Consider the following 21,403-nt stretch of genomic DNA (forward strand, 5'->3'; position numbering starts at 1 on the left):
GGATGCAACATCCCAGCAATTCCAGGAACAGCTGTTAAAAATTGACCACTGTCTGGAAAACCTTCCAGCTCCTGCACCCAACATCTTGCTCCTGGGGGATTTCAACTTAAGGCACCTAAAATGGAGGAATATAGCAAATAATATTGTTGCAGTAATAACACCAGGAGGCACCTCTGATGAAAACTCACACTCACGCGAGCTTTTAAATCTCTGCACAAAATTCAATTTAAACCAGCAAATAATAGAGCCTACTAGACTGGAGAATACACTAGACCTCATCTTCACTAACAATGATGATCTGATAAGAAATATCACCATATCAAAAACAATATACTCAGATCACAACATAATTGAGGTTCAGTCATGTATGCGCGGAGCCCCAGACCGACATAATGAGATTAGTCACGAGGGAGCATTCACCAAATTCAACTTCAATAACAAAAACATAAAGTGGGACCAAGTAAACCAAGTCCTAACCGATATAAGCTGGGAAGATATACTAAGCAACACAGACCCCAACTTATGCCTAGAACAGATTAACTCGGTAGCACTCGATGTATGCACAAGGCTTATTCCTCTAAGAAAAAGGAGGAGTAGATGTAAAACAGAAAGAGACAGGCGCTCCCTTTACAGGCGACGGAAAAGAATAACAGCGGCTAAAAGAGGTCAATATATCTGAAATGCGTAGGGAGACACTGGTCAGAGAAATAGCAAGCATCGAACTTAAGCTAAAAGAATCCTTTAGGAGTCAGGAATCGCGGGAAGAACTAAAAGCCATAAATGAAATCGAAAGAAACCCAAAGTATTTCTTCTCCTATGCCAAATCAAAATCGAGAACAACGTCCAGTATTGGGCCCCTACTTAAACAAGATGGGTCCTACACAGATGACAACAAGGAAATGAGTGAGCTACTCAAGTCCCAATATGACTCAGTTTTTAGCAAGCCGCTAACCAGACTGAGAGTCGAAGATCAAAATGAATTTTTTATGAGAGAGCCACAAAATTTGATTAACACAAGCCTATCCGATGTTATCCTGACGCCAAATGACTTCGAACAGGCGATAAATGACATGCCCATGCACTCTGCCCCAGGGCCAGACTCATGGAACTCTGTGTTCATCAAGAACTGCAAGAAGCCCCTATCACGAGCCTTTTCCATCCTATGGAGAGGGAGCATGGACACGGGGGTCGTCCCACAGTTACTAAAAACAACAGACATAGCCCCACTCCACAAAGGGGGCAGTAAAGCAACAGCAAAGAACTACAGACTAATAGCACTAACATCCCATATCATAAAAATCTTTGAAAGGGTCCTAAGAAGCAAGATCACCACCCATCTAGAAACCCATCCGTTACACAACCCAGGGCAACATGGGTTTAGAACAGGTCGCTCCTGTCTGTCTCAACTATTGGACCACTACGACAAGGTCCTAAATGCACTAGAAGACAAAAAGAATGCAGATGTAATATATACAGACTTTGCAAAAGCCTTCGACAAGTGTGACCATGGCGTAATAGCGCACAAAATGCGTGCTAAAGGAATAACAGGAAAAGTCGGTCGATGGATCTATAATTTCCTCACTAACAGAACACAGAGAGTAGTCGTCAACAGAGTAAAGTCCGAGGCAGCTACGGTGAAAAGCTCTGTTCCACAAGGCACAGTACTCGCTCCCATCTTGTTCCTCATCCTTATATCCGACATAGACAAGGATGTCAGCCACAGCACCGTGTCTTCCTTTGCAGATGACACCCGAATCTGCATGACAGTGTCTTCCATTGCAGACACTGCAAAGCTCCAGGCAGACATCAACCAAATCTTTCAGTGGGCTGCAGAAAACAATATGAAGTTCAACGATGAGAAATTTCAATTACTCAGATATGGTAAACATGAGGAAATTAAATCTTCATCAGAGTACAAAACAAATTCTGGCCACAAAATAGAGCGAAACACCAGCGTCAAAGACCTGGGAGTGATCATGTCGGAGGATCTCACCTTCAAGGACCATAACATTGTATCAATCGCATCTGCTAGAAAAATGACAGGATGGATAATGAGAACCTTCAAAACTAGGGAGGCCAAGCCCATGATGACACTCTTCAGGTCACTTGTTCTATCTAGGCTGGAATATTGCTGCACACTAACAGCACCTTTCAAGGCAGGTGAAATTGCCGACCTAGAAAATGTACAGAGAACTTTCACGGCGCGCATAACGGAGATAAAACACCTCAATTATTGGGAGCGCTTGAGGTTCCTAAACCTGTATTCCCTGGAACGCAGGAGGGAGAGATACATGATTATATACACCTGGAAAATCCTAGAGGGACTAGTACCGAACTTGCACACGAAAATCACCCACTACGAAAGCAAAAGACTTGGCAGACGATGCACCATCCCCCCAATGAAAAGCAGGGGTGTCACTAGCACGTTAAGAGACCATACAATAAGTGTCAGGGGCCCGAGACTGTTCAACTGCCTCCCAGCACACATAAGGGGGATTACCAACAGACCCCTGGCAGTCTTCAAGCTGGCACTGGACAAGCACCTAAAGTCAGTTCCGGATCAGCCGGGCTGTGGCTCGTATGTTGGTTTGCGTGCAGCCAGCAGCAACAGCCTGGTTGATCAGGCTCTGATCCACCAGGAGGCCTGGTCTCAGACCGGGCCGCGGGGGCGTTGACCCCCGGAACTCTCTCCAGGTAAACTCCAGGTAATTATTAAAGTATTCTTGACTGGTCGTGAACAGTTTACATGCAGTCTTAATGACCCTCGTGTAGTCGATAGGTTTTAAACCCAATTAAAGAAACATCCCACTAGAGTAATTCGCCTAAGACTCTGACTGCCTCCGAGCATTCACAAGAGGGGATTACCAACTGACCCTTGGGTGTCTTCACCTAAAGTCAGTACCTGACCTGTCGGGCAATGATTCGTACGTTGGATTACTTGCGGCCAGCAGTAACAGCCTGACTGATCAGGCCCTGATTCACCCCGAGATCTGGTTATGGTCCGTGCAGCGGGACACCCCCGGAACACCTTCCAGGTATTGGCGTGAAGGTCTAATGTCCTTTTTCTTACTTCTATCCTTTACGTTATAACTTGACTCACGAAATCGTAATAACACGATTACAAATAAATATACCTAGTTGGATGAATCTTATTAGAGCCAGCTGGCCGAGTGGTTAATACACTGACCTGTGAGTTTTCCTAATCTGACCTATAACTTGACCAAGAAATGACAATGATTTCCGTGTTCTCCCTCTCCAAGAAGTTGGCTGCAGCAGCGCCGGTGCCCAGGTTAACACGGGAATGCTTGTGGGTATGTGGGTCCATGGTCTTCACGAGGATATATTTGTGATGCTAATAACCTCGTCGTCGAAGCACCTTCAGAAAAGACGAAGAATACTACTGTTTCACTCTGCCTTCTACTCTCCTGACAAGTGAGTTACTTATCTACTGACATTTCGTATTGTTTTGAATGCAGGGCTTATGAGAAGGGAGGTTCGGCCGGTACATTGGCCCCGCTGTGAATCTCTGAAGGGGCTCCATAGACATAGACGTTTTATAATAATAATAATAATAATAATAATAATAATAATAATAATAATAATAATAATAATAATAATAATAATAATAGTTATAGACGTTACGTGAGGGCGAGGCCCACCAGCGCATATCTTGCCCATAGGGTGGGTAAGAGATTTAAGTCTAGTTCTCTGAAGTCATTCTCTGTACTAAGATTCCATGAGATGACACATGGGTGTCATCTTATCTTGGGATACCCGTATGGACATTATCTTATCTTACCATACCCACACTACTATGTAGTGACCGTGTACTTTTTTTAATGGAGTGTAAAATGTAGCTGAGGTAGGAGAGCGGATGTGTAACCTGTGACGGGTCAACATGTGATTGTGACCCTTCTCGAGAGTAACTGCGTTGTTACCTGGTGAATAAACGCCATCAGCTGTCTTAATGTGCGCGACTACACTTTAAACAGAGACACTTTGTTCTGTTTCATCTACACTTCCATCTCGAGTGTGATGTAGCCTACAACTGATCTATAGTGTTGTACGTAACCCACCCATGTCTGTTTCGAGCTCAGGAAAAAAATTAAGCCTGCCAACTGACAGATATCTTCACATATCCGCGTGTGTGATGAGCAAGTCATGTGCAGCACTGTATTCGACTAACCAAGCTTATCCTGCAGGGTTCCTCAGTCGAATACTAAGAGGAATTACAGTCTTGCAGACTGTAATCAGTCCCTCAGCCTTAATAGTTGTTCAGTCCATAGCGTTGATCACTGTGAAGTAGAGTATGTATGTATGTATAATGTTCGCCAAGACCGTAGTCCTGGCACGGGTCTCAATCTTGCAATGACCCGTCTCTGGCTCCCGAGGGAGAAAGGTTTCTACAATGATGCGACATATGCTGCTCAAGCACTCTTCTGGTCAGTTCAACTGGTGCATCTCATAAGCGACAACACCATATGTACTCCTAACTATGGACACTAGCGAGGAGGAGGATATGTCGTTATCACGGGTAACAGCTTGTCTGGTTCGTTGACTCCATGGTACACTAGTATGGCCGCAGTCATCTCTGGGCTGAAGTAGAGGTACAGTGATGGAGCTATATACTGGATCAGATGTGAGGTGCTTCAACAGCAGATGGGGCATCAGCTCGATTGCTAGCGCACTCAGTTCACACTAAGATCCGGGGATCGATCTCCCGGTACGGCTACCTGGAGGTTACCTGGAGGTTATTCCGGGGATCAACGCCCCCGCGGCCCGGTCCATGACCAGGCCTCCCGATGGATCAGGGCCTGATCAACTAGGCTGTTACTGCTGGCCGCACGCAGTCCAACGTACGAGCCACAGTCCGGCTGATCCGGCACTGACTTTAGGAATCTGTCCAGCTCTCTCTTGAAGGCAGCCAGGGGTTTATTGGCAATTCCCCTAATGCTTGATGGGAGGCTGTTGAACAGTCTTGGGCCCCGGACACTTATGGTGTTTTCCCTTAGTGTACCAATGGCGCCCCTACCTTTTATTGGGGGCATTTTGCATCGCCTGCCCAGTCTTTTACTTTCGTAGGGAGTGATTTCTGTGTGCAGATTTGGGACCATTCCTTCCAAGATTTTCCAAGTGTAGATTATGATATATCCCTCCTGTGTTCCAATTTGGACGTGTTTCCATAGGACACCTGCTGTCCCTCTTCACCCATCAGTAAAATGGGTACCTGGGTGTTAGTCGACTGGTGTGGGTCGCATCCTGGGACAAAAGTGACCTAATTTGCCCGAAATGCTCTGCATAACAAGCGGCTTTCTACATAGTAGTATGTCACTGATGTCAGCTAGGACTGTATACCTTGTACATGTACTTGTAGAAATAAAGATATTATTATTATTATTATTATTATTATTATTATTATTATTACCAGACTGGTCTAGAGTGAGAGCAAGATCCTCCAAGGATCAGTATTCAGATCCCAACTGTTTCTTGATATAGTAAACCAGGAAAAAAAGCAATCCTACGAATAAATGTTTGCAGATGACGTAAAACTAATGAAGAACAGAAGGAGGAACACTGCAGTAGGCCTGTTGGCTCATACTGGGCAGGTCCTTCACAAATCCAACCCACTAACTGTTAGTGGGTTGGATTTTTGGCAAATGTTCTGTTAGTGACTAACAGAACATTTGCCCAGCCCACTCTCAGTGCTACCCTAACAATAAACTGATAAAGCTGTTAACTCATGTGCAAGTCTTACTCAAATCCAACCCCTCTCACTCGTGTATTTATCCAACCTAAACATAAGAACATAAGAAAGTTAAGACACATGTGCAACATCTGGATATCTTTATTGTAGACGTTTCGCCATCCAGTGGCTTTATCAATACAGATTCTAGGACATAATAGGAAGACAGTAGAACTATATACAAAAGATGAGGTAATCAGTCCCTCGGCCTTGGAGTTAGTGTTCACAGCATCGTGGTGGAGGAGAGTCTGGAGCAAAGGCAAGAAGACTGGCGTTTTTATAGGCGTCAGTGGATGGGACGGGCAGCAGACGAGGGCAGTCACTGGTAGGCGGGATTCCCCAGTGGAAGTAGGTCCTTCCCAAAGAGATGGGTTAGTTGCAGCAGCCGTGAAGAAGGTCTTGTAGATGTCCTCTGAACCAAGATTCCATGATGTTGCAGTGTCTGACAAGTTGTGCAAGAAAGGTATAAAATACCGACAATATGAAAGTTAAGACACATGTGCAACATCTGGATATCTTTATTGTAGACGTTTCGCCATCCAGTGGCTTTATCAATACAGATTCTAGGACATAATAGGAAGACAGTAGAACTATATACAAAAGATGAGGTAATCAGTCCCTCGGCCTTGGAGTTAGTGTTCACAGCATTGTGGTGGAGGAGAGTCTGGAGCAAAGGCAAGAAGACTGGCGTTTTTATAGGCGTCAGTGGATGGGACGGGCAGCAGACGAGGGCAGTCACTGGTAGGCGGGATTCCCCAGTGGAAGTAGGTCCTTCCCAAAGAGATGGGTTAGTTGCAGCAGCCGTGAAGAAGGTCTCGTAGATGTCCTCTATGACTGCCCTCGTCTGCTGCCCGTCCCATCCACTGACGCCTATAAAAACGCCAGTCTTCTTGCCTTTGCTCCAGACTCTCCTCCACCACGATGCTGTGAACACTAACTTCAAGGCCGAGGGACTGATTACCTCATCTTTTGTATATAGTTCTACTGTCTTCCTATTATGTCCTAGAATCTGTATTGATAAAGCCACTGGATGGCGAAACGTCTACAATAAAGATATCCAGATGTTGCACATGTGTCTTAACTTTCATATTGTCGGTATTTTATACCTTTCTTGCACAACTTGTCAGACACTGCAACATCATGGAATCTTGGTTCAGAGGACATCTACAAGACCTTCTTCACGGCTGCTGCAACTAACCCATCTCTTTGGGAAGGACCTACTTCCACTGGGGAATCCCGCCTACCAGTGACTGCCCTCGTCTGCTGCCCGTCCCATCCACTGACGCCTATAAAAACGCCAGTCTTCTTGCCTTTGCTCCAGACTCTCCTCCACCACGATGCTGTGAACACTAACTCCAAGGCCGAGGGACTGATTACCTCATCTTTTGTATATTGTTCTACTGTCTTCCTATTATGTCCTAGAATCTGTATTGATAAAGCCACTGGATGGCGAAACGTCTACAATAAAGATATCCAGATGTTGCACATGTGTCTTAACTTTCATATTGTCGGTATTTTATACCTTTCTTGCACATAAGAACATAAGAAAGGAGGAACACTGCAGCAGGCCTGTTGGCCCATACTAGGCAGGTCCTTTACTTGAAACTACCCAAGGTTTTAGCTTCAATCACCATACTAGGTAGAATGTTCCATTCATCAACTACCCTATTTCCAAACCAATACTTTCCTATGTCCTTTCTAAATCTAAACTTATCTGGGAGGTGGCCCGGTGGCCTGGTGGCTAAAGCTTCCGCTTCACACACGGAGGGCCCAGGTTCGATTCCCGGCGGGTGGAAACATTTCGACACGTTTCCTTACACCTGTTGTCCTGTTCACCTAGCAGCAAATAGGTACCTGGGTTGTGTACGAATGGTATATAATACCGACAAGATGAGATTACGACACATGTGCAACATCTGGGTATCTTTATTGTAGACGTTTCGCCATCCAGTGGCTTTATCAATACAAATTCTAGGACATAACTTGAAGACAGTAGAACTATGTACAGAAGATGAGGTAATCAGTCCCTCAACCTAGGAGTAGGTGCGAAGAGCACCATAGTCGTGGAGATTCTGAAGCAGAAGAAAGGATCCTGGCGCTTATATAGTAACGTCAGGTGTAGCAGACGAGGGCATATTCACTGGAAGGCGGGATTCCCCAGTGGAAGTAGGTCCTTCCCAAAGAGATGGATTAGTTGTAGTAGTAGTTGTCGTAGTCGTGAAGGTTATGTACATGTCCTCAGACATGTACATAACCTTCACGACTACGACAACTACTACTACAACTAACCCATCTCTTTGGGAAGGACCTACTTCCACTGGGGAATCCCGCCTTCCAGTGAATATGCCCTCGTCTGCTACACCTGACGTTACTATATAAGCGCCAGGATCCTTTCTTCTGCTTCAGAATCTCCACGACTATGGTGCTCTTCGCACCTACTCCTAGGTTGAGGGACTGATTACCTCATCTTCTGTACATAGTTCTACTGTCTTCAAGTTATGTCCTAGAATTTGTATTGATAAAGCCACTGGATGGCGAAACGTCTACAATAAAGATACCCAGATGTTGCACATGTGTCGTAATCTCAGGTACCTGGGTGTTAGTCGACTGGTGTGGGTCGCATCCTGGGGGACAAGGTTAAGGACCCCAATGGAAATAAGTTAGACAGTCCTCGATGACGCACTGACTTTCTTGGGTTATCCTGGGTGGCTAACCCTCCGGGGTTAAAAATCCGAACGAAATCTTATCTAATTAGAATCCATTATTGTGGGTTTTCTCTTGGAGGGATATTCGTAAGACTTTATATCCCCTTTATTAATACCCATCTTCTACTTATACACTTCGATCATATCTCCCCTAATCGTCTTATAAGTGAATGTAATTTAAGAGACTTCAATCTTTCTTCATGCGGAAGATTTCTAATGCTATGTATTAATTTTGTCATTCTTCGCTGAATGTTTTCTAATGAATTTACATCCATTTTATAATACGGAGACCAGAACTGAGTTGCATAATCTAGGAGAGGCCTTGCTGGATATAAATGGTATAAAATACCGACACAATGGAATACTCGCGTCCCTTCCACCTCAGGTAGATCTGTTTGTGACTTGAAAAAGCCCACTGTGTGGGTGAAACGTAGTCAATAAAGGATCACATTATACTGCATATGTGTTTATATTTCCAGAGGCCTTGCTAATGATGTATAAAGCTGTAATATAACCGCTGAACTTCTGTTGCTTACACTTCTTGATATAAATCCCAGTAATCTGTTTGCCTTATTACATACGCTTAGGCATTGCTGTCTTGGTTTAAGGTTGCTGCTTACCATAACCCGAAGTCGTTTTCGTAATCTGTATGGCTAAATTCTACATTATTTAGTTTATAAGTGCTAGGATTATGGACATTCCCGAGCTTCATTGAACTGCATCTGCCGCTTTTCTGACCAGAAATTGAGTTTGTCTAAATTACCCTGAAGCTCAGTGACATCTACGTTTGAATCACTTATCCTACCCATCTTCGTGTCATCAGCGAATTTGCTCATATCACTAATAATTCCCTCGTCAAGGTCATTGATATGTGTTATAAACAGCAACGGGCCTAAAACTGATTCCTGTGGAACACCACTTGTTACAGATCCCCACTCAGATTTAACCCCATTTATGCACACTCTGCTTGCTGTTCGTAAGCCATGACTAGATCCATGACAGCACTTTTCCCCCGTGCCATGAGCTGCCACTTTCTTTAACAGTCTCTGGTGCGGTACTCTATCAAAAGCCTTGCTAAAATCCAAATAAACAATATAGAATTCTTTATCGTGATCAACAGCCCCAAAAGCTTCACCAAAGAAAGTTAGTAAATTAGTTAGGTAGGAACGGCCCCTCGTGAATCCATGCTGAGCATCATTAATCAAATTATGCTTATCATGATGGCTTGAGAATGGGATCAACGGATGATAGACAGCCTGAAGGTTTATATGAGCTGCAAGAGTGGTCAATTAAGAGATGGTTATAAATATAACCTTAATTTTTAAAAGGGTGGACCGATAAGCTAGCGGAAGGCATCGGTCAGATGATCAAAAGCTCCAGCTGCGGGTCATGTGACTAAGATCCACGTCAGAGAACACTTGTCCTGTTCCCTGAGAAACCTTACTTGACAAGTAGCTACTGGAATTGAACCCCCCCCCCTCCTACAATTGTAAGGCTATGATATTTGGATAGGATAAGATGAACACTGTAGAAGGTACTACAATCATCGGAATAGGAAAAGAACATACAACGTGATACAACGAGAACATAGGACATACAACGTGATAAAATAGGAAGATATCGCCTGAGGCACATGTCAGCGAGGTCTGCGAGACTGTCAACCTCAATATTTGTCAGAGAATAAAATCAGCACCCGGACATTACTTCCAAATCGTAAACAAGGAACGTCTTAGGAACCGAATAAAAGAATCTTCCAGGAACCTTAGCAAGGAATCTTTCGGTATCCTCTAGGCCAGTGGTTCCCAAACTTTTTCAGCTTGTTACACAATTTAACATGCCACATAAAGCATGTTACCCCTTTCACAAAATGTTGTTATTATTGATATATATGGCTAAATTAAAACACTTGAGATATTTTCTTTTATTTATTGTATTTGAACATTGTGCATCTCTAATGACTATTACCAAAGATGTCAAGAACATCAGTGGGATGGATGGAGTTGCATACTTGAAGCTAGTTTAGGAATTCTTGGCTTCGTGGTTGAAAGTGCCAGCCTGGCATCGTTTGCAACATTCAAGCGAGTCCTCTTTTTGTTTTCATACCCAGCACAGTTGAGAAGCCCTTCTCGCACAGATACGTTGTTGAGAATGATACCAGCAACTTCAAGGCTCTCTTGGACAGAGTTGGCGAGTCAGGTAGATGTGAAATCCAAAAGGAATCTGCATTTTGGTGTTGGAATTCGATTTTCAAGGCTTCATTGGCTCGCATTGTGATCCACTCCTCCTTTGCAGGGAAATCATCATCATGAATGGCATCATCAGGTATAGAGAAGGGATGAATGATCCACTGAAGAGTGGCTGTTTCTTGGTCACTCTCTGGAAAGTAGTGATGCATGCTTCTTTCAAGCCCCTTCAAATGGTCGCTCATTTCTTTGTTGATGGTCTGTAGAAGTGATCCAGTATCATGACTATTCTCCTCAACAAACTGGTCTAGGGTGGGAAACTGGGCGATCACTCCTTTCTCCAAGCGCCGAATCCAGAGTCTCAGTTTCCCCAGAAATGCAGTCACAGTGTGATGGGCATCAATGACAGTCGTGTTTCGGCCCTGGAGTTGCAGATTACCACTGTTCAGCTCCGCAAATATGTCAGCCAAGTAACAAAGTCGAGCAAGCCACTCCTTATCGGTGAACTTGGTAGCAAAAGGAGATCCTTTTTGTTCCAGGAATTCCTGAACAGCTTTTCGGAGCTCAGTGACTCGACGTACAACCTTGCCTCGTGACAACCAGCGAACATCGGTGTGGTAGAGCAGAACTTGATACTGCTCTCCCATTTCCTTGCACAGCTCCTTGAATATGCGCGAATTCACATCTCTGGACTTGATGAAGTTGACGATTTTCAACACATCTTCAAACACTAACTTCAGATTACCAGGCAGGCTTTTCGATCCAAGAGAGTACCGATGAATGATGCAGTGATCTACAGAAATTTCTGGATTGATAGCTTGTATGAGGCCCCGTAATCCACGATGACCACCCATCATCGACGGTGCTCCATCGACGGAGACCTGGAATAAAAAGAAAAATTATTATAGACTGCGTCAGTTAGTCATTGTTACTTATCTTTTGCGTTATAATTATATGGTTTTAATTAATTATTTCGGTACTTGAGTATTTCAGTACGACAGGCACGATATTTTTTGTGTGAATCATGTACAAAATATTAGCTACACTACAGTTACTTGTACAATAAATAAAACTGCATATGACTATATGCCGTGTAATTCATTGTATTTATACTAATTTAGACTTTATATAAACATCGTTTCCTACCTGTTGAACGCTGTTCCAATCCAATCCATTCTTGGTAAAGAAACTGTTTAAGGACACAAGTGCAACTAATGTGACATTTATTGTGGCAACGTTTCGCTCTCCAGGAGCTTTATCAAGCCATTACAAACAATACATGGCTTGATAAAGCTCCTGGAGAGCGAAACGTTGCCACAATAAATGTCACATTAGTTGCACTTGTGTCCTTTTACTTTACATATTGTCGGTAATTCTACCAACTTTATTACAAAGAAACTGTTGATGATATTGAAGACATCTCCCTTTGTGGTTGTCAGCAGATCCTCGCATAAGAGGAACTCTTCTTTGATCTTGTCCTGGTGGACGTAACGGACGAACCCAAGGAGAACAGCACAACTGGCTACGTCACACGATTCATCAAATTGCAAGGAGAATTTGCCATATGAGCTTTCCTTGATCTCTGTTGTAACTTAGGACAGGATATCTGATGCCATGTCATCGACTCGTCGGCGGATGGTGTTGTTTGATAGAGATATGACACTCAGTTTCTTCGCTTGATCCTCCCCACATACCTTGCTTACCATCTCGTATGCACAAGGCATAATCAGATTCTCTGCAATGGTGTGGCATTTCTGTTGTTCGGCAATTTTATATGCAACACAGTAGGATGCTTCGACCGCAGCTTGAAGCTTTTGGGCTTGAATTCCAGATGAGCCGAACTGGATATTCTTCAGTGCTACAGCCTGGCGCTGAAAATAAGCCTGATCCTTATTTTGAAGATTTGGATGGCACTTCTGGAGGTGAGCTGAGAGTTTTGATGGCTTGAGGCTTTCATTTGTCAACACTTTGTGACATGCCACACATTGTGGCCGATCCTCTCCACCAGAAGTTAAATTCACAAAGCCATGGCGAAGAAAGGCGCCAGTGTAGGTGCGATTTTTGGACATTTTCTTGTTCAATCTGCAGAAAAAGAAGAATATCCATGCATACACTGCAAAACGCAAGGTACATAATTTCTCGCATGGCAGCTAACACAAGTTCACTGATGCAAGCACACACGCATACATTCAAAATTGTCAGGCTGCAAGTATCATGCTTGTCAGCACAAGAGCACCGTGTAGCGCGAGACTACAGTGAACGTATACAGCCTCGCATACTCTGCTAATCCTAGCAAAACCATTGAAAACGTAAGAGCCACACATACATTATATATAAAATTAATAATAGCTACAAATTCACAGTAACAGTGGGTAAATACTAACTATATACTGCACAGGGCAGTACACATACATACCAGCTTATGTCTACCTCGGCTGATGCTCACAGATAAACTGACAGTGTGAAATACAGGCAGCCTCAGGAAGTGAGTGACGCATACTGGACAGGTCGATCTGGGCTACTGAGTGACTTTTGTCCTGAAGCATACTTGTCAAAATACTTTTGGGTTTCCACACACTTAACTATATATTTCTTCTTTTCTAATACTGTATATTAGTTTTTGATGTTTATTGTTATTTGGTTTAACTTTATTACTTATAATAGGTTTACTTTACAACTTTATATACTAAGACAAAGTTAACAATAATCCTCATACCGGGTACCGCATTGTTTTCTTGATTTTCAGAATTCATAACTTTTTTTCTGTCACCCCTCCATTACCCCCAAAAATGGTTAAATTACCCCCAGGGGGTAATTTACCCCCAGTTTGGGAACCACTGCTCTAGGCACTACACTACGCACGTCAGGCTGATGACTGAGCATGCAGCACCAGCGTCAACGCTGCTCCTAATTAAGGATGCTTAGTAGTTTGAAAAATTCCACACAAGAACCAAACTTGGGAAAAGTAAAAAAAAAATCATACTGGTTATTAACCCAGAGGGTTAGTATCACAGGGTAACCCAGTAAAGCCACTGTGACTGGCTTACTTCCACCTGGGTTCTTTGATTCTCTTCCCCCAGGATGTGACCCACAACAGTCTGCTAACACCCGGTACCTGCTTATTGCTAAATGAACAGAGGCAACACGTGCAAGGGCACATACCCAACGTTTCCATTTGTGCTGGGATCGACCCCAAGTTCTTCAGTTGAGAGTTGAAGGCGCTGCCACTTGAGCCATGGACCATGTGATTTGCATCGATACGAGTTTAGTTAATATAACACGAGAGAGAGAGAGAGAGAGAGAGAGAGAGAGAGAGAGAGAGAGAGAGAGAGAGAGAGAGAGAGAGAGAGAGAGAGAGAGAGAGAGAGAGAGAGAGAGATAAAGAGGGAGTGGGGGGGAGGAAATTGGTGAACTGGGAGAGGCAGGGAAGGGATGGAAGCCAGAAGAGGGATAGAGATAGGAAGAAAAAGAGAGAAAGAGAGGGAAAGGAGAGAGAGAAAGAGGGGAAGGTATGGAATGGAGAAAGAGAGGGGAATTGAGGGGAGGAGAGAGAGAGAAAGAGGGGAAGGGAGGGGAGGGAGACATAATCAATAGTAGCTCCACAGGTGAGAGACAGAGGAGTGTGGTGGTGGGTGCAGCAGCAGTGTGGTGTAGACAGGTAGTGTGGTGAGGGGGACTGCTCTCTCTCTCTCTCTCTCTCCAGTCGTGTCAACTGACCTCGACCTTGTCTACCCCTGCTCACGGTGCGACTCCCCCTCCTTCAGATTCCCTCTTAAAACATAAACTACAATGCTAACGATAACTCTGGGAATGTATATGTGTAATGCATGCCATATTGCTACTCAGTAATATTGATACATAAGGCAAAAGACAGACGCCTGAACCCAGTCTAATAATAACAACAGTGACACTCCACTCAACGCGAGAAAAAAGTAAGGCTCTGTATGATCCCCTAGGTGTTTGTCGCTTACTTATAATTATAATAATAACGACATTTCAAGGATATACAAGTTGATAAATTACACACATGTACAAGACTTGGCTATCTTTATTATGGAAACGTTTCCACAATAAAGATACCCAAGTGCTGCACATGTGTTTAATGTAAGAACTTGTCGGCTCTCTGAACCAATTATCTACAAGGCTATACAAAATGAAGCCATGGTGAGGCCTGGGTAACATACTTCACGTTCAACACATGCTGCAGCCAGTATAATGTTTGTATCATACTGAAACAACATATATGCATTTTATCCATTGTAGAGGGACCAGAGGTATGGTATTATATGTGAGGTTATGGTAAAAGATTTATAATGGATAGGTGTTAATATAAATATAAATCCGTAACGTGTAAATTAAATGTGTAGTTGTGATATATATATATATATATATATATATATATATATATATATATATATATATATATATATATATATATATATATATATATATATATATATATATATATATATATATATATATATATGTTGTATTTAAAGACAGTCATCAAATATATAATCTATATCTGACGTATACTAAATAAAATTATCAATGTTGCAATATCTAAAATAACATTTATGCTAAGACACTTATTTACTCACACAAAATATATTGTGTTAAGAAATGAATAGTTGCAATAGAGGTGTTCAGTTGAAGCCTTATTCTAACAATATCCTAGACAATGTCAGGGACTTACCTCGGTACACACCTGAAACTTCTTCAGTTTCGTAATCTGCTTTATCTGGTGAGGGTTCCATATTGGTGCTGCATACTTCAAGAAGGGTCTGACATGTGTTGTATGTACAGCCGTGAATGTTTCAGCAAGTTGTCCTCACACACAGCTCACACACTGAAGTCCGGGGGTCGATCCCCGGTACGGATAAAAACTTTAGGGCGTGTTTCCTTAAGACACCTGCTGTCCATGTTCACCTATCAGTAAATAGGTACCTGGGTGTTAGTCGACTGGTGTGGATCGCATCTTGGGACAAAACTGACTTAATTTTCCCGAAATGCTTTGCATAACAAGAGGGTTTTCTATATAGTGGCAAGTCATTGATGTCAGTTAGGCCTTTATACCCTGTAAATGTAGAAATTATTATTATTATTATTATTATTATTATTATTATTATTATTATTATTATTATTATTATTATTATTATTATTATTATAAAACAACAGGTTTACAGAAGTCACTGTAAGTCCTCTTCAGCTCTACCAGTAACAGTCACATTTTTACAAATATATCAAACATTTCATACATTAAAACTCGCATAGTTAATCAATGCAAAATGTGGATACAATCTCAGGCTATCAGATGCATATCTTATCATTAACAGTGAAGTCATATACCATTTCCTGTTGGGTTTACTCTGAGGCGTCTCTGAAAACTTGCATGACTAGACACTCATATACAATGTCCCAGTGTTTGGCCTTGTCTTTATCCACACACTTCTACCTTTCATATCATTGGCATATCCATACAAATTGTATTTTACTTCACTGAGCTTCCTGGTTGATCAGGCCATCAACTGGGAGGTCCTGGTCTGGGACCAGGAGGTGGTGACCACCCCAGTAATCGTCTTCATGCAATCTTCAGGCACTCTTGGATTTGCGATCTCAGTTTTTAGTGGTGAAAGTAAAATTTCCTTAAAATTCTTGAAAGCCCTTTGGAAAAAATGCTTGCCAAACGGTAAGGTAGACTGCGTTCGTTTAGGTTATGTTAGGCTGACGTAAGTAATCATAAACAATGCCATTAGAACTTAATTAAGAGAAAAAACGTAGGTGCGTCTTGTCTGGAAAAGAAGAGCGAATCTTGAATACGTCTGAAGGAAGCTGATGACTCATGAGTGCTATTACAGTGCTGTGAGTGACTCATGACTCATTCACTGGGAAACCCTTTTAGTAAAAAATATAATCTCGATCTTGCTCTTCCTGGTTTTTCTTCTCCTCTTCCTCCTCCTCCTCCTCCTCATCCACTTGCCCAATTCCCAGCAGCGTCTTCGGAAACTATGCGACATTCTTTTGCAGAAATTCAGAAGCAAGTGTTTGTAGTGCATTCCCAAGTGTCTTTTCCGGCTTCCTGTGGTTCCTTTCAAACAGACTTGAGGGTCCTTCCCTCTGTGTCATCCACTCACTTTTACCTGCGTGCGGCTCTTGCTTGCCTCTTCACTCTGACAGGTTATAGGCCTCGGGAGAGACAGTATGCAAAACATGCTTCTCCTGGGACAACATTTCGCTCGATGTAGAGTTCTATCCGGGCGAAACGTTTTTTTCCCTTCATAGAAGCTTGTTTTGCAGGTTGTGTCCATAACTGTCGGGATTAAACCTGTACGCCCAGGTTTTATCCCTACGCGTCTATAATCTCTCTCTCTCTCTCTCTCACTGTGTTGTTCCTCTCTCATCTCTCTCACTGCTCCTCTCTCTCTCACTCTCTCTCTCTCACACATCTCTCTCTCACACGTCTCACTGTCTCACTCTCTCACCACGTCTCTCTCTCTCTCTCTCTCCCAAGGACGTCTGTTCAGAGTGGCGTTGTCTTGTCTCTCACACATCTCACTGTCTCACTGTGTTGTTCCTGTCTCTCACACATCTCACTGTCTCACTGTGAAGTTCCTGTCTCTCACACATCTCACTGTCTCACTGTGTTGTTCCTGTCTCTCACACATCTCACTGTCTCACTGTGTTGTTCCTGTCTCTCACACATCTCACCGTCTCACTGTCTCTCACACATCTCACTGTCTCACTGTGAAGTTTCTTGTTCCTGTCTCTCACACATCTCACTGTCTCACCTGTCTCTCACACATCTCACTGTCTCACTGTGTTGTTCCTGTCTCTCACACATCTCACTGTCTCTCACTGTCTCACTGTGTTTTTCCTGTCTCTCACACGTCTCACTGTCTCACTGTGTTGTTACTGTCTCTCACACATCTGTCTCACTGTGTTGTTCCTGTCTCTCACACATCTCACTGTCTCCTGTCTCTCACACATCTCACTGTCTCACTGTGTTGTTCCTGTCTCTCACACATCTCACTGTCTCACTGTGTTGTTCCTGTCTCTCACACATCTCACCGTCTCACTGTGTTGTTCCTGTCTCTCACACATCTCACTGTCTCACTGTGAAGTTTCTGTCTCTCACACATCTCACTGTCTCACTGTGTTGTTCCTGTCTCTCACACATCTCACCGTCTCACTGTGAAGTTCCTGTCTCTCACACATCTCACTGTCTCACTGTGTTGTTCCTGTCTCTCACACATCTCACTGTCTCACTGTGAAGTTCCTGTCTCTCACACATCTCACTGTCTCACTGTGTTGTTCCTGTCTCTCACACATCTCACTGTCTCACTGTGAAGTTCCTGTCTCTCACACATCTCACTGTCTCACTGTGTTGTTCCTGTCTCTCACACATCTCACTGTCTCACTGTGAAGTTCCTGTCTCTCACACATCTCACTGTCTCACACATCTCACTGTCTCACACATCTCACTGTCTCACACATGTCATAACCATGGTCTCTCTGTCGCTCATCTCCTTCAGTCATGTATTGAACTTTCTTAATAAAAATAACTTTTCGCAGTGAAATTACCGCCACTGACACAAAAATTACCGCCACTGACACAAAAATTACCGCCACTGACACAAAAATTACCGCCACTGACACAAAAATTACCGCCACTGACACAAAAATTACCGCCACTGACACAAAAATTACCGCCACTGACACAAAAATTACCGCCACTGACACAAAAATTACCGCCACTGACACAAAAATTACCGCCACTGACACAAAAATTACTGCCACTGACACAAAAATTACCGCCACTGACACAAAAATTACCGCCACTGACACAAAAATTACCGCCACTGGCACAAAAATTACAGCCACTGACACAAAAATTACCGCCACTGACACAAAAATTACCGACACTGACACAAAAATTACCGCCACTGACACAAAAATTACTGCCACTGACACAAAAATTACCGCCACTGACACAAAAATTACCGCCACTGACACAAAAATTACCGCCACTGACACAAAAATTACCGCCACTGACACAAAAATTACCGACACTGACACAAAAATTACCGCCACTGACACAAAAATTACTGCCACTGACACAAAAATTACCGCCACTGACACAAAAATTACCGCCACTGACACAAAAATTACCGCCACTGACACAAAAATTACCGCCACTGACACAAAAATTACCGCCACTGACACAAAAATTACTGCCACTGACACAAAAATTACCGCCACTGACACAAAAATTACCGCCACTGACACAAAAATTACCGCCACTGACACAAAAATTACCGCCACACAAAAATTACAGCCACTGACACAAAAATTACCGCCACTGACACAAAAATTACCGACACTGACACAAAAATTACCGCCACTGACACAAAAATTACTGCCACTGACACAAAAATTACCGCCACTGACACAAAAATTACCGCCACTGACACAAAAATTACCGCCACTGGCACAAAAATTACCGCCACTGACACAAAAATTACTGCCACTGACACAAAAATGCTCAGCTGAAAATATCATTAGTGAAAATTATTTTAACTCTAAACATGTATAGTATTTTATTCTTTTTTATTATATAATTTGTTGAGTGATATAAAAGCCTTCGATTTATGGTACCCTGGAGTTTACCCTTGTTGAAGAAATTGAATTATTATTATTGAATTATTATTGAATTATTATTATTATTGTTGAATTATTATTAATATTGAATTATTATTATTATAACTGAATTATTGTTGTTGTTGTTGTTGTTCCTCTTATTATTATTCACTGGATGGGCTGGAAAACCTGTGGAGAGCTTCTATCACATTATTAAAAACTTAGTTGAGTAACTAACCATAAGAATAAGCTAAGCGTCAGGAGGCATTGTCTTATTTTTTTCCTCCTGAAAAACGAAATGTCTGTCAAAATAAGAATACTCGCTATTCTTTTGTCTTTGAGAAATATTAGGAGGCTTCATTAATATCCGCCAGGGAGAGTTCTCTATCTCTGTAAGTAAAGGAATGTTACTGAGGGAATGAATCGTATGGAACGGGGGGTCATGGAACGAACCCTCGCGGAATGGATCGTTATGGAACGAACCCTTGTGGAATGGATCCTTATGGAACGAACCCTTGTGGAGTAAACACTTATGGAACGAATCTTTATGGAATTAACCTTTATGGAATGAACCCTTATGGAACGATCCCTTGTGGAGTGAACCCTTATGGAACAAACCCTTGTGGAGGAACCCTTATGGAACGAACATTAAGGGAGTAAACCCTTATGGAACGAACCTTAAGGGAGTGAATCCTTAGAGAACGAACATTAAGGGAGTAAGCTCTTATGGAACGAACCCTTATGGAGTGAACCCTTATGGAACGAACCTTAGGGAGTGAACCCTTAGGGAACGAACCTTAAGGGAGTAAACCCTTATGGAACGAACCCTTGTGGAATGGATCCTTATGGAACGAACCCTTGTGGAATGGATCCTTTTGGAGCGAACCCTTGTGGAGTGAACCCTTATGGAACGAACCTTTGGGGAGTGAACCTTTAGGGAACGAACTTTAAGGGAGTAAACCCTTATGGAACGAACTCTTATGGAGTGAACCCTTGTGAAACGAACCCTTTATAGAGTGAACCCTTATGGAACGACCCTTATAGTGAACCCTTATGTAATGAATCCTTATGAAATTAACCCTTATGTAGGGAAATATTATAAAATGAACTGTTAAGGAGGCAATCCTTTTGAAATGTTCTTGTATGGAACGAAAACACATTGAAACAAACTTTCACGGAACGAACTCTTTTGGAAAGCACCGATTTTGAACGAACTCTTATGGGACGAACTCTTCTAATATACAATTTTCAGCTATACACATTGATGAGTGACTTTATTCGGATTATTAGCCCCGAGAGTTTTAACAGCCAAGAATAACACAGTCTAAGCCACGTGGCTTATCTACATAGTGATCAATGATCTCGGTTTGACAGGAAAATGTGAGCGCTGATCTTATTTTTGCAAACGAGGGAGAGATGATGTTTGGAAAGATGAATAGGATAGTTTGGGAAATATGTGTGTGTGTGTGTGTGTGTGTGTGTGTGTACTCAGTTGTACTCACCTGTTTGTGGTTGCAGGGGTCGAGTCACAGCTCCTGGCCCCACTTCTTCACTGACCACTACTAGGTAACTCTCCCTGCTCAATGAGCTTCATCATACCTCTTCTTAAAGCTATGTATTAATTCTGCCTCCACTACATCACTACCTAGGCTATTCAACTTCCTGACTACTCTGTGTCTGAAGAAATACTTCCTAACATCCCTGTGATTCTTCTGAGTCTTCAACTTCCAACTGTGACCCCTTGTTGCTGTGTCCTATCTGTGGAACATTCTGTCTCTGTCCACCTTGTGTGTGTGCGTGTGTATGTGTGTGTGTGTGTACTCACCTAGTTGTACTCACCTAGTTGAGGTTGCGGGGGTCGAGTCCGAGCTCCTGGCCCCGCCTCTTCACTGATCGCTACTAGGTCACTCTCCCTGAGCCGTGAGCTTTATCATACCTCTGCTTAAAGCTATGTATGGATCCTGCCTCCACTACATCGCTTCCCAAACTATTCCACTTACTGACTACTCTGTGGCTGAAGAAATACTTCCTAACATCCCTGTGATTCATCTGTGTCTTCAGCTTCCAACTGTGTCCCCTTGTTACTGTGTCCAATCTCTGGAACATCCTGTCTTTGTCCACCTTGTCAATTCCTC

General features: G+C 42.8%; 3 protein-coding genes across 3 annotated transcripts in view; 1 reads left to right on the forward strand and 2 right to left on the reverse strand.

Annotated features, from left to right (window-relative positions):
- The window catches only part of LOC138852929 (sorbitol dehydrogenase-like), a 614,649-nt gene that overhangs the window by 259,002 nt on the left and 334,244 nt on the right, over positions 1 to 21,403 (reverse strand). The gene's annotated exons all lie outside the window — the stretch shown is intronic.
- Positions 10,382 to 11,819, reverse strand: LOC138852960 (protein FAM200B-like). Its single transcript, XM_070086838.1, has 2 exons — positions 11,778 to 11,819; positions 10,382 to 11,512 (listed from the first exon to the last, which is right to left on the reverse strand). The coding sequence occupies exon 2, from the start codon at positions 11,486 to 11,488 to the stop codon at positions 10,523 to 10,525; it is 966 nt and encodes a 321-aa protein (XP_069942939.1). The 5' UTR covers positions 11,489 to 11,512; positions 11,778 to 11,819; the 3' UTR covers positions 10,382 to 10,522.
- Positions 14,072 to 21,403, forward strand: part of LOC128688162 (uncharacterized) — a 68,457-nt gene continuing 61,125 nt past the window's right edge. The window contains exon 1 of the mRNA XM_070086839.1: positions 14,072 to 14,563. The gene's annotated coding sequence lies outside the window, so the exon portion shown is untranslated. The remainder of the gene's footprint in view (positions 14,564 to 21,403) is intronic.

This window comes from Cherax quadricarinatus, chromosome 19 (genome assembly GCF_038502225.1).
Source record: "Cherax quadricarinatus isolate ZL_2023a chromosome 19, ASM3850222v1, whole genome shotgun sequence".
Taxonomy (NCBI): domain Eukaryota; kingdom Metazoa; phylum Arthropoda; class Malacostraca; order Decapoda; family Parastacidae; genus Cherax; species Cherax quadricarinatus.

Excerpts from the sequence above, each read along its gene's own strand:
- LOC138852960 (XM_070086838.1), bottom strand. The coding sequence starts at position 11,488 with ATGATGGGTGGTCATCGTGGATTACGGGGCCTCATACAAGCTATCAAT.